A 27,064-nucleotide genomic window follows, 5' to 3' on the forward strand; every position below is an offset into this window, starting at 1 on the left:
CGAAAATATGAGAATTCTAGGTGTAAACAATTGTCAGTGTTTCAGTCTCTGCAATGCTGGAAAATTGTGACTGAAGGAAAAATTCCAAAGGAAGAACCAAATTCTTATTTGTAGTGGCTCATTTTGCCCCAGCAATTGCTACATCCCGTTCTAGGAACCTTATGTAGGGCACCTGCATTTTACTTCAGAAGAAATAATTTCCAAAACGGTAGTAGCAAAAAGTGCAACAAATCCAGTGACACCTTAAAAGCTAACATAGGTGGGATACAGTCCTCCCAAAAAGGGTGGTCTGCCGCTGCCTCCTTTTCCGCCAGCAGGAAGCCGCAGCGGATAAACGGTGTGGTTTCCCACCAGCGGAAAAAGAACCTGCAAAAAGCGGGTTCTTTTTCCGTCGTGCTTGCGATGCCCAAGTGCGCAAATGGCGCACTCATGACTTCACAAGTGCATCACAAGGTGCGGACACTAAGCGTCTGTCACATCAAAATAGCAGCGCTCGTGTGTATAGGCCATCACGATTTTGACGTACGGAGTACTTACTAGGGTTAGGGAGCGTCTGCATGGTGTGCACTCCCTAACTCTAGTACTGCTGCCACAACGCCACATTTTGCCCGTCTGTAATGGGCCAAAGACTCTCTGTAGTTATTAAAAGAAAGGTATGATACAAATAAATAAACCTTTCTCCCTTGCAGGAAAAAAAGGAAGCTAATCTAATGCTCATGTCCATTTATGGATGAGATAACTTTTGAATATATATATCCTCTCTTCTATACAACAGTCAATTACAGACTTCATTGTCTGCCCAGCATTTTCCTGATTCTCTCCCCCCCCCCGTTAATGCTGTCAGTTACCCGTTTTTCCCCTCCTGAATTGTTTTGAATTAATTTATGGGTTTTTTTACTGTTTTATTGTTATTAGCAATTAGTGTGCTAGTGTTTATATTGAGATTTTAAAAAAGAAAAATGGAAAGTGGTATAAAAATATTCTTAAGCAGACAAATAAAAATAGTTATTCTCAAGTGGGACCACTGCATCTCTGTATCTACAACATCTGGATGCTAATAGCAGCTTGACATAGTATTGCTGCAAGACATACTAAGATAATATATATGCAGTGCTTTCAGATTATGAAAAGTGCTATAGAAACACTGAGGCATTAGTATATGATGTATGTTTAGGACTGATCAATCTCAGACTCTGACAGTATTCTCTGGTGTATAGAATTTCAATGAAGAAAAGATTTTACTAACATGAGGAGCACAGTCAAAAATCCATACATTCAAGTCCCAATGTCTGACACACAGTCTTATATTTACAATATTGGTATTACATAAAAAATCATGAGAGCTTTTTACTGCTTCAATTACAATTTTCTTCTATTTTCTCCTTTCCAGGCACTTATTTTCCCTACTCTTCAAATGTGCCATTGGTGCCTAGATCATTTTTTTTCTTATTTATAGGACAAAGATCCTATCACAGTGCACTGAATTATCACAGTACAGTACAGTTGGACAAAGTTTTTCAGCATGTGTTTCAAATTCAAATGGCTGGCTATAGGACCAGGAACAGCTGTGCTGTATTTGAGGGTAGTTCTCCAGTGTTAGCATTTATCACTATCTGCTTTCTTCCTTGGCATAATCCTGTGCTTGATTACCTAGGATTAAGAAAGTAAACCACTTACCACTGTTGTCAAAGGGGATAGTTTGAGATTAGACACCTGTAGGACTGTACTACAGATAGACATCCACTTTGCACAAGACCTGAACCTGGACTAGAAATGGTCTTTCCTGACTTCAGCTACCAGAACTGAAGAGTAACTTGAGTCAAAGCTTTTCAAAATTCAGGATGGCATGGGGGCCCCTTCAATGATATTTTAGGTTTCCTTTCTGTAAAAATGTCTAGAGCAGCAAAGAGCATGGAGAATGGGTCGGGATAAATGAATAACAAAGCTGCCTTCTAATCCTAGGGCACATTTTGAAGGGGCTTCTTCAGTTGATGTGATTTGGGATGGAACAAGAATGGGACTGTGAGGTGACCATTTTTCTAACACAACCATATTTCACAATTTTAAAAGCCTTAACCTGTTGTTGTTTAAAAAAGAAACATAATTTCTTAGCCCTTGCATCTATTATTTTGTGACTTGGCGTCTTCTTGCCTGGGAATACCTCTATATGGCTTTTGCCCTGCAAATTATCTCAAAAACATTGCTGGTGGGAGAGAAAGCAAATTACCCTGGCTAAATTTGAGGACTATTTTCCCACATAAACCATTGCATCAATGTTTCCAAAATCTTTGTACTTCTAGGATTTATGTATTTATTAAAAGTACTTACAGTATGTGTGAAAGAGTGACACCTTCAGCCTTTTCCACTCTCTTTTTCTAGAGACATACCACAGAGAAGCAGTCCACAATATACCTGGACAAAATGGGAAGGAAACCAGTTGCTGTAGGCATAACTGGGTATATTGCAAGCAAGCCTTACTTCTTGGTGGCAGCCTGTAAAAGAATTCTCCAGCCATCCAGCTCACTCTTTCACGGATATTTCTGATCAAAGTTCATCTAGCCAGACATGGATTTGCTACATCTGGGTGAGTAAAGTGCAGCACTCAAACCCCTTCCACCCTGTGGAAGAGCAGGGTAGTGGAGCAAGATGAGTCCTGTAGGAGGGGAGGAAAGAGATAGTTCATAGAACTGCCATGGTGGAACTTTATAATATGTCTTCCAAAGCAGGATCTCAACCAGAGAGTCAGCACCTTAGCTAGCCCTCTTGAGGTTCTGATTACAACCTCGAGCAGATACACCACCCTACAGACAAAGGAACCATTACTTGTAACTGCACAGGCCTTTTATGGCTTCTATAGCTGTTCCCAGCCTTCAGCAACCACCTCTCCCACAAATAACTACCTTTAGAGATACATAAGGCACACACTGCTTTTATGTTGGCAAAAGTAACTTTTCCAATATTATTATTACAATTTTTTCACAGGGATTTTGGAATTTTCTCTAGATCAGAAGTAACATAGCAGGCTTTGGGTAATATACACTTAGATGTGGGAAGGAGAAAATCTGCTGCTCTACCTCAGGTAACAAAATATTGTGGGCCAGTTCTGCTCTATGGGAATATAATTGTTTGGGCTGCTGTTGTATATTCATCTGTAGCTACAATGTTATCTATTAATCAGGACTATTAAACCAGGCATACTTTAGACTGTGGGTGGTTTTGTATTTGAAATGTATTTTTAAGTTCTGGGAGTATGTTCTGTGAACACAGCAGGTCTTGGTGGCTACAGAGAGATCTGCTTGTGTGGGAAAGCAAAATCATAATGAAAGTCCTGCTGTGTTCTAATATATATTGGCTCTAGAAAAACATATTCCCAGATTATTGGAAGATTTAGAATTATTACCCAGTGTGTAGCTGTGCCTTGGAAAAGGATGTGTGGTTGGTGCTAAATGATAAAAGATATCATTAATATTGTAATCAAGCAACCAAGCAATCATCATCATCAGGAAGAGGTGAGGAATAATGCAGTATTATAGAAATTATGTCTGTTGGAATATATTTATTTAATCTACATGCCTTAAATCAGGTTGCATAATTATCATTTGGGAGGACTGCAGGAGTCTGTCACAAGATGAAAGACTAAAATGAGGGCTGTTCCTTTTAAAATGTCACATAGGGATTAAATGCTAGGAATGGAAAGAATATTCATTATTATTCATTCCCAGATCAAAAAAAAAAAAAAAAAAGGGGGGGGGGATCCCAACTGTCAGGAAGAATAATAGATTAGCAAGAATCTTGTGCAATTTTTCTCCCTTTCTGTTGCAAATAAATTATTCTATGTAGAAAAACTCTGGTTTTTCCCCCACCAAAAACACCCTTGTTTCTTGTACACACACACACACACCTTTCTGTGTTTTCTGTGCACAAAACCGTTCTGTGCAGAAAATATTTTTCCCTGCTTCTTTTTTCTACACAGAATTCCTTCACAACATTTTGGGATGTCTGAATACAGAGGAAAATGTTTTCTTTATTTATTTTCTTTCTTTATTTTTTTTACAGCAGGGACAAGGCTGCTATAATTGTTCATTGCTGCATGTGAGGATGAAATAGTTGAGGGTTTACTCCTACGTTTTACACTAATAGTTGATTCAGCCCCCAAATTTATATCCTGAAATCACCAAAATGGAATTTCCAACAAGTATCAGCTGAAAAAGGAGGATGATAATGATGACGATGATGGCTGTCATTCTGCACTGCAGTTACTGATTTGTCATCTAGAGTTGTGTGTGTGTACGTATGCCTTCAAATCATTGCCTAATGGTGATCCCATGATTTTCCTATGGCTTTCTTAGGCAAGAAATACTCAGAGGTGGTTTTGCCAGTTACTTCCTCTGAAATACAGCCTACAGCACCTAATATTTGCTAGAGGTCTCTCATCCAAGTACTAACCAGGTCTGTAAATGCTCTGCATTCACTTGTGCTATGTATTCACGATTGCGGCACTATTGACACAAGTGTAACTGACCACCAGAACCCACCTTAAACTCTAAAGAATTGCTCTTGTGGTGGAGGTTTGGGGTGCAATTGAGTGGGCACTTTGGAATGATGTGACTAGCTTCCTGCCATCTTAAGCCACACAACAAGTAAAAGCTTGCTTTGCAGCTTGGGGGCAGGAGGGGGCTTGTCTCTATGGCTTGGGGGCAGAAGATGACTAGCAGCATGATTCTGAAGCACTCCACTCATCCATGATACAGATCTCTGTTGCACTAAGTGGCTCCTTTAAATTTTAGGGGGGCTCCAGGGGCCTATTCCTTAGGTCATTTGTAACTATGCAACTAAATATGAATGAGTCAGTATCTTGGCCAATAACAATGATAGCTTTGCGCCAGCAACTCAGCCAAACAGGCATTGTCCACGGAGACAAAGGTCCAGTTCTTGAAAGTAACAGAAGGTAGCAAATTTCATGCTACAAATATGACCAAAGTGGAAATGGATAAGTTGCCTATCTGTAACTGTGGTTCTTCAAGAGGTAATCTGTGAACTCACACAAATGGTTTATCCCGTGCCTGCGCAGTGCTTCATTTGGAACCTTTTTGAGCTAGATAAAGAACTGTGTGAATTGTGTGCACTTGGGGCTAACCCACCTTATTTACAATTTCACCAGCATAAGATTGTCCTTCGCCCTGATATTTCCTTTCTATTCAAGGTGCTTTGGGACTTTCACTTGAACCAAGCTATTATCCTTCTGACTTTGATGCAGAATCCATCCTCAGACTCTCTTGATATCAGGTGGGCTCTTGCCTTTTATGTAGACCACATGGCTCCACTCCAGACTTCTCCTTTCTATTCATCTGCTACTCTCCTCATGGGAAAGAACTACTGGTTTCGACCCAGCTTTTTTCAAAATGGTATTCCTCTGCCATCTCTCACTTCCACTGATAAGTAGCTTGCTACTCTCCCATTTGTCTGAGTCACAGAGACCATGAGTTGTCTGGTGTCTTGAGTCAAGCTACAAGAGCCAGCTGGATCCTGAAGAAGGGTGAAGACTTCTGTGGAAGCAAGAGTGAGAAGGCTTGGAGAGTTTGTCAGGGTCTTCAGCCTATTCTCTGTAACTCTGCTGCTTTTGAGCAAAGCTTTAACCACTGACCAAAACTGGTCAGCGCCGGTGCATAACAAGGTGGTGAGTTTGAGCCAGAGGTGAAGAGCTACAACTCCCATCATCCTTGACATAAAAAAGGTTGCCTACCTGGAACTTTGGTTCTTCAAGTGGTCGTCTGTGAACTCACATAACCCTGTCCTGCTTGTTCTCCTTCCTTGATTTCATAGGTGTCACATGCAGTGTCTACACAACTGAGGTCTCTAGGCAAAAACCAAAGTTTAAGACTGCCTGGGGATGGGCAGGGCCAGGGCCAAATCTAGCTTTAAAAATTGCCAAATTAATTATTGCACAGATGCAGATAACCCATTTCTGTGAGTCACAGACACCATGAAGAAGGAGCTTTTTTTCTGAGTAAAATTCAATTTTTGATTCAGAATGAGACAGGTTATCCCAAAACAATATCTTGGTTCAAATGAAAGTCAAAAAGTATATTGGAAGAGCTATATACACTTGAATAGCACGAGGCTGGTGTTCTTCTAGTGCACAAATGTGCAGCTGGCAGTATGTGTGTTTGTGACCCCAGATCCACCTTCCATACCCATTCCAGTTCTCTCAGATGAACATCCTATTGTAAACAAGTATTTGCTTGTTGAAGAATGTCTTTAATGCTCAAGTTTCATAGCCCTAGTAGCAAATTTTCGACAATGAAGTTGAACACCAAGACAGTTTTCACCATAGCTTACAAACTGTGTCAGTCACCCCATGACACCAGAGAAGCTGGTTGTTCAAATAAAACTTACACAAAAATATTTTTTTAAAACAGATTGTATCTCATGGCACAATGCTTCCTGTCTCCTCCCCCCAAGCTTTCCCCTCTTGGGGAATTAATCAGCTTTCTGAAGAGTTCAAATGTGGCTCCTTGCTCCTCTCTAGTCACCAGGGATTATTGATCTACAAAAAGAATGAAAGCTTTGCCAATACTTTTCATGACTTCAAGGCCTAGTCTAAAAAGAAAAAGGAGAAAGGGGGGGGGGGACCCTGAAACCTTCCAGTTTCCTGTAAAATGGATTGTGAATCTATGTTTCTGCAACACATTACAAATAATAATAATAATAAAAACATTCTGAACAAATGCAAAAAGGGCTAAGACTTTATTGAATTCATTCTTAAAAGCAGTGGATGGGATAAAGTGATTTCTTCATTAATGATCTGCATAGAAAAAGGTTTTACAGAAGTGAAATATGCATGGCATTACTAATAAAGCATGAATGAAAAAAAGAGACATACTTTCTAATAATTTTCAGATCATTCAAAAGGAATTTTAAAAAAATCAAATTGAAGCTTAGGCTGTTTGATGATTTAATCTTTTTTAGAAAAGAGATTGTGATTTATAGTATCTACATATTAATAGTATTCCTCAGAACGTATATCAATGGAGATATCGTGTGAAAGGGATCTGGGAGTCTAAATAGACCACAAGTTGAACATGAGTTAACAGTGCGATGCGGCAGGAAAAAGGCCAATGCAATTTTAGGCTGCGTCAATAAAAGTATAGTGTCTAGATCAAGGGAAGTAATAGTGCCACTCTATTCTGCTTTGGTCAGGCCTCACCTGGAATATTGTGTCCAGTTCTGGGCACCACAATTTAAAAAGGATGTGGAGAAACTGGAGCATGTCCAAAGGAGAGAGGCTAAAATGGTGAAGGGTCTGGAAGCCATGCCCTACGAGGAACGACTTAGGGAGCTGGGGATGTTTAGCCTGGAGAAAAGAAGGTTAAGAGGTGATATGATAGCCCTGTTTAAATATTTGAAGAGATGTCATATTGAGGAGGGAGCAAGCTTTTTTTCTGCTGCTCCAGAGACTAGGACCCGGAACAATGGATGCAAGCTATAGCAAAAGCGATTCCACCTCAACATTAGGAAGAACTTCCTGACAGTAAGGGCTGTTCGACAGTGGAACACACTCCCTCGGAGTGTAGTGGAGTCTCTTTCCTTATAGGTCTTTAAACAGGGGTTGGATAGCCATTTGTCAGGGATGCTTTGATTGAGGTTTCCTGCATGGCAGAGGGTTGGACTGGATGGCCTTTGTGGGCTCTTCCAACTCTATGATTCTATGATTCTATATCCTCCCCATGAAGAACTGATTCTTCTTCCCATCCATTGTCTAAAACTTTCTTATATTATACAGTGGAAAAATTATTATTAAAAGGAATAGACAAATAGATGTATAAGCAACCAAGTTTCCCTCCTGGTGTAACATCTTAATAAATTAAATTGGTGGTGTAGCTGTCATGCAATGAGATCTTGGCCTTGCTTTTTAAAAACAGCTTAAATAGTAATGATTTGGAGGTATAGAGAAGGAGACAGGAACATGAATATCTGCAGCAATCAAGGTGGCCATCTATCCTACTTAGCACAAGGCAACCTGTATCTGTAGGTCTATCAGACGATACACTTTTTAATAAAAAAATATTTATTTACTTCTCTTAAGCCAGGACCCAAGGCAGCTTCCATAAACATTAAAAACATTTACTAAAAGTTCAAGACAAATTTAACAAACATCACATTAAAACACTATAAAACTGATTTAAAATATACAAAATTTAAAATCAGATAAAAATATACATCTACATTAAAAAATTCCCTGCTTAAGGATTAAAAAGCTTGTTTAAATAAGAATGTTTTTGCTTACCGATGAAACAAAAGCAGGGAGAGGCCCAGCCTAGCCTCCCATGGAAGGGAGCTGCAGAGGGTGAGAATAGTCACCAAGAAGGCACTCTCTTGTGTCTCCAGCAGCGTGTGATGGTGGCAGTGCTAAGAGAAAGCCTTCCCCTGATGATCTTAAAACTCTGGTTTATATGACGAGATATAGGACCCATACCCAATGAACAAAATGAGAAACCTACACTGCTTGGGTCCAGACTATTTGAAAAGCTATGGGCTAGTACAGACAGGCCAAAATAAAGCTGCTTTGAGTCACTTTGGAGGTATGCTGTTTAAATGACACACTCATCTTAAGAGGCCAGAAGTTTCATCAAAGCTGCGAACCAGTCCTTTCTCATTCTGAGGCTGAGAGGCTTCATGGCTGAGCAGGGATTCAAAGCCTGGACTCCTGTTGTCCTAGTCCAATAGGAATGTGCCTGCTGATTGGGATTGATGAAAAATTTATTCAGTTCATTTTGATGGCAACTTGTATATATCATCAGAGACAAGACATAAAGAATGTGAAGTTTAAAAAAACTGAGAAAAAGCAAAACTGACAGATTGATCCATTCCAATATGTATGAACTATCCTGTTTAAAACCTATACTTACTACGCATTCACAATGGTTAAAATATAGGCCATCAAATGTGACAAAACCATGTTGGCTACAGTAAGGCCTCAAAAACCTCAGATATATGACCAATTTGCTCTTCAGTGTTAGCCATAACCTCATCCAGTTAAAGCACCACTAAATTATAAAGAAATTGAGGATACCCATGAAAATGAAAATATGGCAATGTAGGTGAGAGTTGTAACTCACATCTGAGGAAGGGATAACTTACATAGGTTTCTATTAAGCCTGCAGTAAGAGATAGCAGAACCTTCCATTAGATCTTGGCCTTTACTGTGCTGAAAGCAAATACTTGTGGTGAAAAGTAATCCCTGACTCAGTGATTAGGATCTTCAGACAAGAGACAACAGGTAGATTATGTAACCAGTTGAGCCCTAAAGTGTGGGAGGAAAAAGAAGATAATGGGCAAAGATTATGAAACATATGTGCATGTATTAATCTTCTTCTTGGATGAGAGAGGTATGAACAACCTGTTGGAACAAACATGCCTACTTATTTATGTTCAGTGCTGATATAGGGCCTGCAATCAACATTACCTAAAATGGTTGGTTGCACAGCTTTTCCTTCCCTTTGCAGTTATTGGAAAGGACATTGGAGATTTGGATTCACTTTCCAATGAACTAGACATAAAACCACACTGTCATAAAAGATGGAACATTAAATGCTTGTAAACAGTTAGCATGTGTGTTGTTTAAAAACAGCTGCATTAAGATGGCCACAATACAAAAGCAGAGGAGATTTCACCTATCTCTTCTCATGGTCTGGATGCATATTGTCCTTCCCAAAGGCAATAGCAAACCACCTCTAAACAAAACTTGCCAAGAAAACCCCATGATAGATTTGCTTTAGGGTCATCATAAGTCAAAAACAACCTGAAGGCACACAACAACAAACAATATTGCTGTTAGCATCAAGTGGGAGTTAACTAGGTTTTTAAACACACACACACACCAATTAGATTTCCTAATTAATGCTGAAGTTAAAATTTGATTACACAATAATGACTTGCATCTTTATAATTTATTAAGCTAGGTACCTCTCAGTTTATCACATTCAGGACAACAAGAAGGCCTGAGCTCAGGAGAAGAAATATTAGAATTGGAGGAACTGCATCATGTGGCCCTGTTGTTAGGCAGGATAATCTTGTGATTTATTCGGGAAGACAACAGTGAGGCAGGAGAGAGACTGGAAGGTGGGGGCTGTATAGACCTGCCAAAAGGGCTGGCGTCAGGGTGGAGCGGTGGCATGGCAAGTGCACACCACACGCCCTACTCCACCCCAAAGGGGCATCATGCCACCTGCCTGAGCAGATGGCAGGTGGCATCACAATGTTTCTTCGATACAGTGTTTAGATACGCTGCGCTGAAGAAATGGCCAAGAGCCATGCACCCTTTTTCCAGGCCAAAAAGAAGTGGCATTTTGCTGCTTCTTTTTGGTACAAAAAAACCACACCAGATCAGGGCTGTGGCATGTGGTTGCTGTGGCCCCAATCCAGCGAGCAAAGGGGTGGTAGCAGGCCACTCATTTGGGGTGGTCTGTTTCACTCCATAGAGGCTCTACAGACTAGCACTATGAGTCAGCGTCGGGTTAGAGTGGGGACATGGTGACTGCATGCCACATGCCCCAACTCCATCCCCAAAGCGGCATCATGCTGCCCACCTGACTGCATGGTGGGCAGTGTTGCGGTATTTCTGTGGTGCAGCATTTGCACATGCTGCACCAAAGAAACACCAAAAACCACTGCTGTGGCAACAAGGGTGCCCTTTTCCCAGCGCTAAAAGGAGTGGCTTTCTGCTGCTTTTTGTACCAGGAACCAGCAGGGTTGGGGGAGTGGTGTGCAGGTGCGGTTCCCCTGACCCCAACTGGTGAGCAAAGGGGCAGCAGCAAGCTGCTCCTTAGCCACCATCTGTTTAGCCCCTGAGTGAGACTGAGAAAGACCTTTCTGGAGACTGGGTGAGGCAGGGATGTAGCTCGGATTTTAGGAGGGGGGGGGGGGGTGTCCAGACTAAAGTGCCACTATTATAATGGGGCTTGAGTGCGGCGGTGCAGCAGCACCACCATTCATTTTTTCTAATGGAAGGGGGAGGGTCCGGACCCCCGCATCCCCCCCCCCTTGGCTACATCCCTGGGTGAGGGCAGAAGACCTGGGTTTATGGAGGACAAAAAAGATGATTATGGATGGAGGAAAAAAAAAATGAGTCTTAGAAAGGAATTTGGGTGGGGAAGTGTTTTGTTTGCCTAGAAACAGACCAGTGTCCTCAAACAGCCAGGTTCCTTTCTGGATACCAGTTTAAGGTTTGGGGGGAAAAACAAAACAACCCACTCTTCTTCTCCTCTATTGATGAGATTCTGGACTGGTTTCTATTGTATATTATGTAATTATTGAATAGCATTGGGGGGGGGGGGGAGTGAGCTACACTAAACCCCTTTACGATCTTGCTTGCCCAGGGCTATGCACATGGATAAATAAGTGAACTTTTCCTCAAACTCACCCCTTTACTTTTTCTCTTAGCTTCTTCTGTCATAGGGATCCCACCCATGGATCTTTGTGCATCTCTGTGTATACATGTGCAAGTAAGGGTGGATATTCATCAGGATCATAAGGTGGGAAAAGGATTAACTATTTCTTTCCATGTACCTTGATCCTGAATAGAGGGCTTGTGGCAGAGATGATGACAACAGAATGATGGAGGAGGTGGTAATGGTTAACTGCTTTCAATCAAAATTTTGTGCAGTTCAACTCATGGTTGGAGTATCACAAAATGAAACAGCATGTCTAAAAAGAGAATGACATCTTATTCCATGCTGCTGTAATGCTATAGATCTTCTGTCATCAGGAACACTAAATTTGTACCATCCCAGCCCCTCACACGATGGCTCCCAGATAAATGCCTCAGGCGGACATGGAAGCAATGGTATACCCACAATATTTCTAGTGAACTGCTTCCTATGAAATAAATGCCTCAAAGGAGTGACCTGACCATTTCTCAACTGTCACAGCGTTTTGGATTAGGTGCTCTATTTATGACAACAGCTAAAAGGGAAGACACCAACTAGCTGTAGAATGGACAGATATACATTCAGAATCACAGAAGATTTGCTTGAGTTCTTCTATTTCTCCATGGCATTCAGGCAGAGGTGGGGAACATTTTCTGTCAGATAATGTCAGGGAGTACATGTTGGAGCAGCTAAGGCAAAGCCCAAATGGGAATGGTACACCTTTTCTTCCTTCCTCCTTTTCTCTCTCTGAACCTCTGCATTTTCCTTCTCTTTCTTCCGTCCCACTTTCCCCACTTTTAATACTCCAACCCAAGAAATTTTGCTGCCTGCCACAAATAACAAGATGTCCTACAGCAGAAGTTGATAGGACTGGCAGCTGAAACATACTGCAGCTGGATATGGGACAGTGTCCTCCAGTACACCTGAAGCAACAAGCAAATTTATATTGTCCAGGGAAGATTGTGAAGCATGCACACCAAAAAAGATCAGATCATAACTGCATATCAATGGTTCTTGTTTCTCTCTGCCAAATGAGAGGGTCAGCTGTATGGAGAAGGATGTTTTATGCATGAAAAATGGATCTACTGAAAGCTAAAATAATGAGGTGCAGAATTATAATACCTGAGGCATCAGCCCCGTGCACTTACTTGGGGTTACGTTCCTCCTGAACTTTGCTGTTCCTTAAGGATATATATGCATAGGATTGCAATGTCTATTACCTCATTCTGTGCAACATATGTCTCTGTCTTGTTCCCATACCTGAAGAATTGTTTCACATTATAACTCCATGTGTCATTTTTCAGAAGTCTGAGTGACAATTTAATGTTGTAAAAATTATTAAGTAACAGGCTACTTTGTCCTCTACACTCCCCAATAGAAATGCATCAAAAAGAGAGGGGAAAATGCATTATCTTGAATTCTGGATGGACAGACTTCAATAGGCAATACTATTAATAGAGAAGGTTTTATCACTTTTTCAGTGTACCTTTCTCAGTAGTTTTACCACAGTAGGTCAACATATACTGGTCTGACATTAAAGCTTTTTAAAAATAAATAAATAAATAAATAATAAAGAAGTCAGATTGGAATGGAAAGGGTCTAAACACTGTTAAAGTACATTTCTCATAAAACTCAAATGAATTACAGCAATACTTGCAGGGGGAAAAACATGACAGGAATAACACATTTTATATATTGGATATGAATCTGTTCTACAAGGCCATAAGCAAAGACTTTAAAGTGAAAAGCAATATCAAAATTATTTATATGTAGATAATAAATAGCGTTTTCCTGCATATAACATATAACATTGGGATGAGGCAGGAGTGTCACCAAGTCATATTTCTGCCTTTAAAAACCTTTTAGCACTGACACATTTTTGATGTTTTCTCACAATTGTTGAATATGCTCAGTAGAGAAGCCAATTGAGCTTCAAAATTGAGTTTTGAAGACAATATAAACCAGTGTTTAGGCCATATAACAGAAAACAAGAGATTGCCATGAATAAAACGTATCTGTTTTCATCAGTTTGTACAATGGTCCAGTAAAGGTATTCTCTGTCTGTAACACACATGCACACACCACATTGAGCAATCACCTATCAAAGTTACTTACTGTCATCATTTATATTGCTGTTGCCCCTAACAACCACCAGATAACATGAACATGACCTATGGGGTCCTTATTGAAATTACTCTATTTTCCCTGGTTCATGCTGGTTTATTGCTGGCAATTTTTTATGCATGTCAGGATGAATCATACATACTGGTGGATATGGGACCCTCTGCCAACAAACACACACAAAGAAAATCTATGAGTTGGAATATATACCTATCCATGTGTCTGACTAGGCACACACATTATTTCAGCATGGGAATGAAAGAAAGAACCATTACACAATTTCTGAACACTCATTTATGATAGCAATTTCTTCGTGTTAATTTGCATTTCCGCTGATTGCTTATGTAAATATTACATTAGCCCTGAATTCTCATTCACTCTTGTGTGCATCAGTATGCAAGTTTTAGTGACTCTTCAATTCCAGGGCTGCCTAGTGGATTAAACCTCATGAAGTATAGGCAGGTTTTGGTAATTTTTTCACACTTCTCCGAGGATTTCAACAACTATAAGACCTTTTCCGTTCACTGTCAGCTGCCACAATCCAAACCCAATGAAACTAGTTACATGAGCCGAAAAGCAATTTAAATTATTCCCCCCACCCTTGAACAAAATATTCTCATAACCAGAGCTTGGAAAAATTACCTTTTTTTGGGGGGGGGGGGGCTACAATCCCAATATCCCCACTAGCCAAGGTGGGTCGGGGAGGGCTTTCAGAGAATTTCATAAGCAGTTTGTTGCAATAGGCAGCAGTGGTTCAATTTTTGAACTGAAATAACCCCAACAAGGTGAGAGTAATATCCTTGTGGAGGCTTGGTAGCTCTTTGAAATGTAGCCATGGTTTTATAAAAACCAATTTGTAAATTTCTGCATAAAAGAATACAGACGTACAGGTTTCATCAACACTGGTGAACTACTGTACCCAAGTGACACCCTGATGTCTTGTTTCATGAAGTACGATCCAATTATTCCCATGTCATCTGCCCTATTGGGACTAAAAAAGTATTCCTGTACCACTGAAACACCAATTCTAGCCTTCATCTGTCCATTCCTTCACAGTATATTGCTGAAAACAGAATCACTGATAATCTTACATTGTCTGCTTAGTTATGAATGTGTAAGTCATGCCTCCCATCCTGACTCTCTCCGGTTTACCTATTTAGTAATACTACATACCACAATTTTGGCACTATTGCCATGATCATAAATGTCCTCCCCACAACCTTCACAGCCAGAAGCTTCTTCAAAAAATGGAGATCTTTAGGATGCAAGAAGAACATGTTTCCAGCCCCCTCCCACCAGCAAGTGAAGCTGTGAAATTAGAAGGATCCATGTTGCAATTTCTTGTTACAGCCTCGCTTCTTGATGGGGGTGGACTGGAAATGTCCTCCTCCTGTGCCCTGGTCACCAGCTGAACAGACCTCCAATGTTCAGTGCAGTTGCTGTCTGGTAAAGTAGGTTCTTTTTGGGGGTGGGGGGAGCATTCACAGTTATGGCAATAGTGTCATGCCTGTGAATAAATACATAGTGTTACAGGATATGGAGCCAGGTATGGATGTATAACTGGGTTATAAATTCATAACGGCAATACAGGCAGCTGAATACCAAAGTGGTGCAGAACTATTGCAAGAAATCAAGCTAGGCCTAATTCTGTAAGGATTATTTTATGTATGTATTTATTAAAATTTATCTGCCCCACCCTATATTGTGGGATATCATGGTGGTGCACATGGAAATGAATTCCACTAACTGAAAATGTGTTTTTTTTTAAATGCACTCTGTTCATTTAAGTGTGTGTGTGTGTGTGTTGAATTGAAAAGCTGAAACACAACAACTGGAAACCAGTTTAAACAGTTTAAAACTATGCACTTTTGCTGATTTGGGTAAAATCAAATAAGTCAGTAAAAAATCATATTTTAACTTGGTACTGCAATGACACCAGTGCTAGTAACACTGTCCTCTAAGGAGAGGCTAACTGTCACTCCAGTTCTCAGTAGGGCTTCCCTAGATTCTTCCTTAGATAACCATCTTGAATCCCACTGTGGGAGAAAGGTGGGTTATAAATCCTTAAAATAAATAAACAAAAAATAAATAGATTCTATATTATGATGAATTCCCTGTTGCTTTGCACATTTAACAAGCTACACAAGAGGTTATGCTGTGTACAAGTTTGGATTTTACACACTATGATTCATCTCCTGAATACTTGAGTAGCCAGCCACTGGAATACTCTTGTTAGGTTTCCTCAGATTCACCCAGAGGTGGTTTGCAGATACATTCACCAAAATTCCCAGTTCTAATACAGGATATGCCAGCTGAAACTGAATTCTACCAAAACATCTTTTCCTCAGTGTCTCAGAAGAGATGTGTCTTGTAAACAAGCACAGTAAATTAAACCACAGGCTGCCTTCCCCCTGAATCACAACCGGACTTTCCTTTTCCTTCTGTTCCTATGGAATAAGAGAAACTTTGCTATAAACCTTTATTAGGAACTTTGCCAAAGAACCCCTGTTAATAAAACTGTCAATAAAGTCTGTGTGTATTCTGAGTTAGGGGACAAGGTTCAGAAGTCATCAAAAGCCATTTCCACAACTTGCAACTCTGGAATTTAATCAGTCCACAAGTGAGTCTGGACTGGCCAACTCCAATATCAACATAATATGGCCACACCAGCCCTGACACATAGGACTTGCTTTGCTTTGCAAAGGGCAGATCTTTGTTTTACAGAGCTATCTGTACATAGGCTACACTGAGACAGAAGAACTTGCAATACTGGGAGTTCCTGATTGTATAGAAAACTTTGTGGGCTCTTAGCCATGTGAAAATACTGATGGACTGAGATTTAAGCATTCCGGAAACACTCATGTCAACTCATAAGATCTTCAACCATGGCGCAGCCGGATCCACACATTTATTAACAAAGTGGCTCGGGTGTTGGATTACAAACGTGGAGATCAAAGTTCGAATCTCAGTTTGGTCATGAAACCCACTGGGTGGCCTTGAGCGAATCACACTCTCTCAGGCTCAGTGAAAGACAATAGCAAACCTCCCCTGAACAAAACTCCATGATAGGTTCGTCTTAGAGTCACTATAAGTCAGAAAGAAAGGCACACAACAACAACAGGCAGAATGTTGCAATGTAAATGTGATGACTCTACCAATAAAGCACCTATGTTTTGCGCCAAACCATATTTATATACATGGGAGCAGAAATCCCTGTATACTAAGTTTTTACAACTTAAAGTCCCTTGCAGCCATTTCAAAAGGAATTAAAGGTATGGTTTCCTTTTTGATTGGTACTGATGGTTTGCTATAAAGCCTGTTTAAAATTAGTGAGAGATATAGAAGAACAGGCACAGTGGTACCCTGTCAGTTCGATATCCTCCACATCAGAAGACTGCTGTTTCTCAAAGACAGTTTTTGCAAAATACCTAAAGCCTGGCACCCTGTTTGAATCCACCACTAACAAGAGAAAACTGGAAGCTGGCTGAAATAAAATTGCAGGATTCTGTCCAGGTATTCCAGTGATACAAACAACAGAAATTGAAGAGAATTCTGGAAGCAGCATGATGTTATTCACTAACAGAGTTCTATATTGTCTGAAACACTTGCTCTTACTGAAGGAGCACAGTAGTACACTGCTAGTTAAAGTGAATTGCAAAGAAAGGTTGTGGTATTGTAAGTCTCTTTTTTCTGCTACTTACAAAAATAATACCTATTGGGTTATTATCTCTGAATGTACTGCACAATGATCAATACTGATGAAGTTTACCACTGTACCAAATTTCAAATATGATCCAATACAACATATAAGAAGCAAGTTAAAATTCGCCCCAAATAACCATGACACTTTCTTAACTCAGTTTTCCAGACAGGAACACTATACAATTCTGTCTTCTAAAAGTTTTGGTCCATATTTTGGGGCATGGCAAGGAAGACAGTTTCATTAAATCAATGAAGGTTAATAAACTGAAGCTGTCTGCTCTTTCCACACTTTTCTCAGGATAGCATGAACTATCAGCTTGTGGACAAGAGAACAAAGATGTGAAAGAAAACACTTGAAGAACTACTACCTTCGGAAAAGCTCATACAAACCAAAGGTTCAAACCAACATCTACAGACAACTTTGGTGAAAGACCTCTGCAACCAACGAAGAGTGAGATCTCCATCAGAGTTCTGTGTCCTTCTCCTTTCTTGCAATTCCCCAGGCGGTCTGTTGCCAGAACCAGAGTAACAATCTTATATTTAAAATATGCCTTTATTGCATTTTGACCTTGGGAGCAAACCCCTTCCTTACAAAACATGTGGGAATCCTGTGTATTTAAATAAAAGCAGCACTCTTACATTTCCCTTTTAAGAGACTCATTTTTGAAAGTGAAGCTTTATGCACATGTTTAGTATATGAATGCACACAGGTCTCCGCACGGGATGTCTGGTTAGATTAGCCTCATTATATTTTATTTATTTTCAGTTTAAGAATCCATGCCCTGCTAAGCATCACAGCATTATAAATTGTGAAAATCAGTGAGGAGTTTGGAATACTTCTGTGAAGGCTCATTTCAGCATTTTAAATCACAAAATTAGAGTCTGACAACTGACAGCTATCCTCTCTGCTTGCCACGATTTGCAGACATCTGTGGTTTGCTAATAAACTTTTCAGTGGGAGCACCATTTCATTAATGGAGATTATCTGAAGATGTGCAGCATAGCATAACTGCTGAACATCGGGCATTGTTCAAATTCAGATAAGCCCACTCACTCTCATAATGTATTTGTTGCTGTGATCTTATGAACATTCATATTTGAGAGTCTGCTTCTGATCTATCATCTGTCTATTTACCAATTTATCTATCTATCTAAAAAAATCTGAATTCCATGCCAACTGAACAGTTTTAAGCCTTTGGACTTGCACATTTTCTAAAATCCCTATTGGCATGAACATGAAACTTCCATCTTTCATCACCATATTTGCCGCTGTAGCTTTTCTGGCCTGAACGTGTTTGATACAAATTGCGAAGGGGAAAACAGAAACTTGGCTGACAGAATTATCATATTTAGCTTACTTTTCTTTTTTTCTAAAGCACTCTTGTGGTTATACAGTCAGATGGTTTTCCTGACTACATGCCACCTAAGTGCATTATGTAGAAGCAAATTCTTTGGAAGTCAATAAATATTTTCTTTATTTACATAAATAGAAGACATCTCATGCAGGATCAGTACAAGGGTCCCTTCTAGTACATTTATCATTGTACCAGTTTTGGAAGCAAGGTAAGGTCAGGCTTAGTTAGTACTTGGATAGAAGACTGGAAAGGAATGCTGGCAAACACCAGATAGGGAAAGGAAATAACTCTGCCTGAAATTTTGGAGCTTTTGCCAGGCTGGGCTAGAAAGACCAGTATAGGTCAGTTTTCTGTATTCTGGTAGCCAAGCAATAGTTCAACTTCATTACTCCATAGCCTGTCAATTTCCAATGATTCCATAGAATGAATATGAATATGAAATTCATATTCATAGGGTTTTGTTAGGCAAGGAAAACTCAAGAGGTGGTTTTGCTGGCTTCATCCTCTGTAATACAGCCTACCAAACCTGGTATTTGTTGGTGGTCTCTCATCCAAGTACTAACCAGAACTGATCCTGCTTAGCTTCCAAGTTCAGGATCTGGAGCCTTTATGGTATTTAGGCCACTTAGCCATTTGATTTGTTGTTGTTGTGTGCCTTCATGTCGTTTCCAAGTTATGGCAATCCTATTACAGGTTTTTCTTGGCAAGATTTGTTCAGAGGTTTGCTACTGGCTTCCCCTGAGGCGAAGAGTCTGTGTCTTGCCAAAGTCACCCAGTAGGTTTCCATGGTTGAGTGGGGATTCAAACCCTGTTCTCCAGAGTCATAGTCCAAAGGTCAAGCCACTATCATGTTTACTCTCTGAAATAATGACATTAATCTACTTGCAAGAACTCTTAGCAGTCTACAGCATGCATTACATGCAATACCTCAGGGTTTATACCAGCTCACTATTGTTTTTCAAGAACCTGTCAACTATAGCTGTTGACTGGACATTGGGCAGTACACCCTCAATGGACCATTTTCTCTGAATCTACCCATTTCCTTGCTATTACTATACTTACCAATTTGCTTGCCCTCTCCTACCAAGTTAGATCTATGCAACAACTGACAGCAAGAGGGCAAAACATATCTTGCTAGCTAAGCCTGAGCACTAAACAACAACAATGAATAGGTGAGACTCAGTGAGTAAGTTGGGCACATTCGACAGGCTTTTTGGCCTGGTTGATATTAATTTTTTATGGTTTGTTCTTTGCTTTTTATTCCTTAGTTTTAAAGGCTTTTAAAGCTATTTCTAATTTAATACAACGGTGTGTATGTGTGTATCTGTATCTCTTTTCTTTCATTCTATACTGTATTGTGATCTAGCTTGGATCACTTTCTGGGAGAAAGGAAGTATATAAATGAAATGAATAAAAGCTAGAAATAAGACACATGCATGTGCTATTGTATGACTTCAATTTCTTTCCTACTTGTTCTAACCCTATCATGGGTTTTCTTGGCAGAAATTGCTTACAGGGGGTTGCTCTTGGCTTCCTCAGAGGATAAGTGTTGATGCTCAAGGTCACTTAGTGGGTTTCCATGGCTGAGAGGGGATTCAAACCCTGATTTCCCAAGTTATAGTCCAATGCTTAAACCACTACACCATACCTGCTCTCTACATACATATATGAAAAGTTTTCATTTGAGCAAACTTCCTATTCAGTTTCAATTAGCTAGGGTTGTGAGTGCAGAGAAAGAAGCAGCTTTGAAAATGGAGAACCAATAGGATCTTCTTGTTCTTTTTTCCCCCCAGTTGGGAATTACACAATTGCATTTACAGAAATATTACCAGACAATGTAGTCATGATAACAATGCTGCCAACCATTGGCAGGGAAATAAGGAATCCCCTTTGTAATAAATCCCTGATAAGCTTTTTACAATGGCAGTGAGAGGACAAAGATGAACCCCTAAGGATAGACAACATCTTCTCCCATCTCAAAAGTGTCACTTAGAAATAATGTTAAGAGGTTTTTCTAATTTCCAGAGCTTTGATTTAATTTTCAGGTTCTTTTTTTCATGCTGTGTTGCATAAAACAGTTGGATTATTTGTGGAAATGGGCCTAAATGCTAAATTCTCTTCCTGATGAAAATGACTACATCCTATTAAAACCAAGTGCCCACTAGGTGAAATTATGGACAGCTATTCAAAGGAAGAATATGCTGTGCCTGGGAACCCATCAGAAGTAAAATGCTTTGTATTTTCACTGGCTGTGTTTAAAATATGGAGCCATAATCAATAATGTGTCATAATAGCATGAGCTTATTTATTTAAATGTGATGCTGATATTTTAAAATGAAGTAACACAGTTCTGAATTAAGAGACTTGTTCTGGCTTTAGTATGAGGATTTCCCTTCTTCATTTAGGGTAGCATCTTGAATTACCTGATGCAATAATGTCAGGGCTGGTGTGAAACTTGTTTATGCTCTTTTTAGTAGTGATAAGTATTACCAATAGAAATCAAATAAATTGGAAATCTTCTAACAAAAAGGGCAACTTAAATGACTAAAGTTGAAATTTCAGAACAAACTTAATTCCAGAATTAAGTTGTTGTTGTTCTGTGCCTTCAAGTTGTTTCCAACTTATGGCAACTCTCAAGGCAAGCCTATCACAGGGTTTTTTCTTGGCAAGATTTGTTCAGAAGCAGCTTTGCCTTTGCTTTCTGAGCCCTCTGAAGCTGAGAGAGTGTGACTTGCCCAAGGTTTCCACTGCCGAGCAAGAATTTGTACCCTGGTCTCCAGACTTGTAGTCCAGCATTCAAATCACTACACCACACTGGCTCTCTCTAGAATTAAGATATTAAATGAGAGCACTAAAGAAGAGGATTTCATCAATGGCATTCCACAAATATAGTCCATTTTGTTTAAATGAGGATTAAATAAACTCTACATCCAGTTAAGAAATAAATGATGTATGTCTAATTATTAATCTCTCCATCAAGCAGCATAATAAAGTCAAATGGCTGTAGGAATCTTACTTCCCTTTTTATTTTAAAGTTTTTTAAAAGTCAGACTACTTCAGAAGGCAATAGATTTTTCTTTGTTGGTTTTAAAACAGTTTCCATGGGCATTGGGCACCTCTCAGGCATAATTTCTTGCAGTGGGTTGGATTAGATAGCTCATGGGGTCCCTTCCAAGTCTATGACTCCAGTGTTAAAAGATTTAGTAAGAGAATTTTTGATGGGAAAGATGAAGAAATGGATGGATGGATGGATAAAAAAATGAGATTTTCAATTCATGTTTCCTTCTCTCCCAGGATCAAGGAACAATGGGGATGGAGAGAAAAATGGATGACATTTTTCAGTTTCATTTGGTGAAGGCATTTGAGTTACATTTAAGTGGCAATTTAATATAAACATAATAAAAGCATTCCTAACTGACAAAGCCTCTGACAAAGAAGCTCCTTTTTCCAAAGTCTTTTTACAGGAGCCCACTTCAGTCCTCTTTTCTGTAGTAATCAATGTACAGTTGGTCCTCCACAGCCACGGATTCTGCATTCATGGATTCAATCATCCAGGACCAGAATTAAAAAGCAAACCTTGATTTTATCATTTTAACACGAAGGACACCATTTTATAACCCTATTGTATGCAATGAGACTTGAACATCCAAAGATTTTGATATGCATGGGGTCTGGAACCAAACTCCAATAGATACCAATAATAATAAAGCTTAACCTGGGAAAGAATGGGATTCTGCTCTAGAAGAGCCTTCCGGAAACAGCTGTCTCCAAAATCTCTTATTGAGCAGGAAAAAGCAAATTAGCCTATCTCATAAGCTACCCTGGGTGTTGAAAAAACAAAGACCGAAAAAAGGCAATCATGAGAAAATTGGAGGCTGCTGCAAGCAATGATCCTGGGATGCATTTTGGAAGAAGCTTTCATGTAGTCTCTAGAAGACTTAATTTTTTTTTGTTTATTTATGCAAAGGCTTACCTGAGCTGGCTGCTTCATTTCATACATGCATAATGATAGTTTTAGATAAAAAAAGTTTCTGAAACATGTTGAACTGCTCTTCTATTTTTCTGATGTAGGAATCTCTCTCTATTCTTTCCATGTTATTTTTACCTCTTGTGCCAAAGTTTATGTTAAAGAAGTAAAGCCCAGAAACACAACTACTTCATTAGTCCACCTGTAGTTATCAATCTTTTGCTTCTAACATAAATGCAATATTTCTTTTTAAAAAAATTGTAAAAACTAACTTAATCAACACTTGAGTACTAACTTTCTTCTCTCTGCATGTCATACAGTTTCTACTAATCCTTCTGTTGGAAGGATGGGCAAGTGGGGCCCTCTATATGTATTCTTTTACCATACCTTAGGTTTGTCATAAATCAAAAACAACTTGAAGGCACACAGAAACAATAACAATAACAATAATTCATTTGAACCAGCACAGACCGTGGTGAAGAATCATGGAAGCTGCTGGCAAAAACTACTGCAAGGACACACTTGCCCTGCTCTATCATATGGTTTTCTTGACAGAATTTGTTCAGTGGGTTTGCCTTTGCCTTCAAAGGCTGAGAGAGTGCTGAACCCCAGTGAAACTGGGCACTTTCAGTAGTAAATAATACCAGCTGGATTCTCATGAAGCCTCAGATTTGGGCCTTTCTCTTGACTAATCCAAATCATAGTTAAGCACTAAATCCCATTGGAATGAAGGGATTAAACGTCTGCAGCAGGGCTGGACTGTAAAGTATCTCTGTTGCAAATATTTAATGCCATTGATTAAATTTCAGTATTTTAAAACTCCTCTGATCTTAGAAGGCAGACAAGCATCTGTCTTTAGACTTTATTGCAAGAGTTACATGTTCCAAGGAGAGCAACTGGGCTCAATTTTATTTGTGAAAACAGTTCTTTTTATCTGCAGCAGAACCAACAGTTTCTGATGGGATTCTGACCATGGCAATTGACACACCTACTACCAGGTTCACAATTAAAGGTGTCTCTAGATCAGAAGAATAGGCATTATAGAATATGTCCATTTCCAATTTCAAGAGACTACAACAATAGTCATTTATTACTCCCCAGAAACTACACAATCTGTATCTAGACAAAATTAAGCATTTTAACGTGGCCTGGAATGCTTTGTTTTTAATACAGCATGCCATGAATTTTAACATGATGAAGTTCTCTCCTCTGGCTATAAACTGTTTATATTTTCCTTCACATAAAAAAGTGTCACTGGGCTGAAAATAAACAAAACAAAATAAGTAATTAGTTTCACTCTGGGAGCCAATTAGTATACCGATATACTGGCCTCCAAGTCCCTATTTCTAAAACTAGTAGCCAAATCTGATTACATGGAAGAGAAAAGCAGATCAACAAGACCAAATTTAGCTGCCTAGGTCATATACAACATAATAGATAAACATATATACTTAAAAGTACTATCACATCTCCTCATTTTATATGGCCAGATTGGACTGGAATACCTATATTCTAGTATCTGTGTTTATATCTACAATAAAGAATAGTTTGACAAACAGAAGGCCACAAGTTTTGCTTGACATATTTCTTCCATATGTGAAAGAGAGGATGCTGCTACTGGGGAGATATTAAGTTAGCTGTATCAGTGTACAACTCAGGTATGTTACCTCATGGAGTTACTACACTATGTCAAAGCAGCATTCTATGCAACTATGAAGAGGGAAAGGCTATAGTAGAGGCAATACCAAATGTTCCAATATTCACAAGCATCACAATGCACCTTATAGTTCACTGTACAAAAGGCTGCTGTATAGATAAGCATAGGATAGGTTACCACATCAGGATGCATTTGGTTCACCAACAATATTTTGTGGGAGTATGAACTGAGATGTCTGGCCAGTAAACAATGGTATACTACCTCATCCTTAAGAAATGTCAAGAACTTACAATTAACACAGACCAAATAACAGATATCAGACTCTTTGAAAGCTTTATGTTAATTCAGAACAAAGTATTTATTAACACATCTAATAGAAAAGCACACATTCAATAAAAACATCTGCATTCCTAATGTATTTAAATTATTATTGCTTTTTAAAAAATTACAACCACTGAATCTTCTAAGTAGTCTGATATATGTCAGACATCTTCAGCGATCATAGTGTCAAAAATCCGATAGCAAAGTCGTTCCTCTGTTTCATCTCTGACGTAATAAGATTTGATGAAACATTCCAGCCATGGCAATTCGTCTATGAATTAAAAACACATTATCAGTATATATGTAAATTCCTGTACTTTACAGTTAACTGTGCCAAGAAAAACTCTTTCACAGGAAAAGAATCACTAAGTATAAAAAGTGGTGATTATTACCTTTAAAGCCCTAAAAGGTTTGGGTCCAGGTTACCTAAAGGATTGCCTCCTCCCATATATTCTGCCCTGTACACTTAGGTCCTCTGGTGGACATTTATTCCAGTCAGCCTAGACTAAGTTGGAAACCATGCAAATTTTCCTGCAAGGCGACACTTGAATCCTACCAGTTAAAATGGCCCTTAGGCACCCAGAACATGCCCTCCCTGGTGCACAATGGAAATATAGGTTGAGTCTTCTTCATCCAAAATACTCAGGATTAGAAATGTTTTGGATTTTGGAGTTTTTCAGATTTTCATATATAATGAGAGATTTTGGAATTGGAACCCAAGTCTAAATGTGAAATTCATTTATGTTTGGTATACATTTTTTTAAATGTGCATGAAACACAACTTTGTGTACACTGAACCATCAGAAAGCAAAGGTGTCACTATCTCAGCCACACATGTGGGAAATTTTGGACTTTGGAATATTTTGCATTTTGGAATTCCATTTAAGGAAGACTTGGTTTGTAAGGAAATAATGAAATGGGCAGTAGTCAAGAAAAAAAATTGACACAATCCTGTACTTGAAAAAAGAGGTGGGTATTGAGGAACAGAGTACTACACTTCCCAGGGTTCAATTATGTTTTAGCTGAAGCAGCTTGAACTCTACTAGTTATTCTAACAGGGGAAGGAAACCCTAAGTCATGGAATCGAAATGCAAGATTCAGTAAATGAACTTTAGTTGCTGTAGGCTAGTTCTAGTCAGCAACCAAAACTGCAGGATGGTCACTCAGCTAAGCCCCCAATCTCTTGCTTTTTCACATGGCCTACTATCAAATCCTGTTGTCGCAATATCTTTAGACCATACCACTGTTGCCTCTAGTGTTATTTTGATGAGGGGAATGGCAGCTTTTAGAAGTGTAGATTTACCTCAGCTCCTGCTCATGACTAACCCATGTAGCAAAGCAAATGAATCACTAGCTTTTTGTGGTTTTTTCGGGCTATGAGGCCATGTTCTAGAAGAGTTTATTCTTAACATTTTGCCAGCAGCTGTGCAAATGAATCTTCTCTTTTTGTATTCAGTGCAAGCTTAGCACAAAATACATACATCTTTGACGTTTTAAATAAAGCCCACACCCCACATTACTCAAAGCAAAAAAAACCCCTGTCTTTATGTTTTAAACAATTCAGTTTGGCTTCTGTCTTAAGCACTACACATCTAAAAGCGCTGCTCACACAGGAATGACTGCCAAATGGAATCAATGTCCCGCTGTATACTAGCATTGGAGATATACTTTTCTCTCTGTTTTTTTAAAAATTCAGCATAAAATCCATAAATCTTAGTAGTTGTCACTGATTCTAGCAGACATTTACACTTCTGAAGGACAAAACCTATTTCTTACAGTTCTGCTAGTGAGTCAAGTACTCAACTGCTCCCTGCTTTCTCACAAAGATAATCAACAATACACAGAGAAATTAACTTTTGCTGTTGGGGAAAACACACGTTTAAATCAGAAATACATGCACACCAATGCAGTAGTTAAAGGGCACTTTAAACTACTTTGGCAGAAAATTGAACCCATTTTCTCTAGTGACTGGACAAACCTACTCAGGCTTTGTAGATCTTTCTGTGAGGTTACAGAAATGTTAGCAATGATAAGAGATTAGACAGGACTGCAAGTGATGCCATCTGTGATTGATGGGCTAGCAAGTGATGCCATCTGTGACTTCATTTGAAGGCAACCTTTTAGAGCTGCTAAAATGTTGGCTTCATGTCCAATGCCTCTCTCTGGAAGCTCTCAGACTGAACAAAGTGGCAGAAGTGTGGTGTAAACAAACAAACTGCATCACTGATGGACTATATTAGCATGGCTATTCCTCTCCAGTTCATCAGACTTAAGACATTCCTTGCAGAAGGCAATCATGCACTTCAAGATTCAGAGACTTCCCACTTGTTTACTAACTGCATAAGGCCTAATTGGAAGAAAACCCCCTAACTAGTGCTGCATTTCCATTTCTTCACCTGGTGTAACAAAAGAGGTTTCAGTTATATTAATGTTATGCAGAGTGGTCAGTCTGCAGGGAATACAGCCACCAGAATCCACTGTCACATTTATCAGTCTTTGTCATGACTCTAGA

At 39.3% G+C, this 27,064-nt stretch overlaps 1 protein-coding gene and 1 long non-coding RNA gene across 2 annotated transcripts in view; both read right to left on the reverse strand.

Moving 5' to 3' along the window:
• Positions 1–1,049: 1,049 nt before the first annotated feature.
• On the reverse strand, positions 1,050–9,292 carry LOC121930889. Its single transcript, XR_006104036.1, has 3 exons — positions 9,142–9,292; positions 2,329–2,653; positions 1,050–1,650 (listed from the first exon to the last, which is right to left on the reverse strand). It is a non-coding gene; the product is annotated as an uncharacterized LOC121930889 (long non-coding RNA).
• A 15,272-nt stretch (positions 9,293–24,564) lies between these two features.
• Positions 24,565–27,064, reverse strand: part of POT1 (protection of telomeres 1) — a 90,922-nt gene continuing 88,422 nt past the window's right edge. Inside the window, exon 19 of the mRNA XM_042467852.1 lies at positions 24,565–24,823. Within this exon, the coding sequence (XP_042323786.1) occupies positions 24,714–24,823 (110 nt within the window). The 3' untranslated portion in view covers positions 24,565–24,713. The remainder of the gene's footprint in view (positions 24,824–27,064) is intronic.

The sequence above is a fragment of the Sceloporus undulatus genome, chromosome 5 (assembly GCF_019175285.1).
Source record: "Sceloporus undulatus isolate JIND9_A2432 ecotype Alabama chromosome 5, SceUnd_v1.1, whole genome shotgun sequence".
Lineage (NCBI taxonomy): Eukaryota > Metazoa > Chordata > Lepidosauria > Squamata > Phrynosomatidae > Sceloporus > Sceloporus undulatus.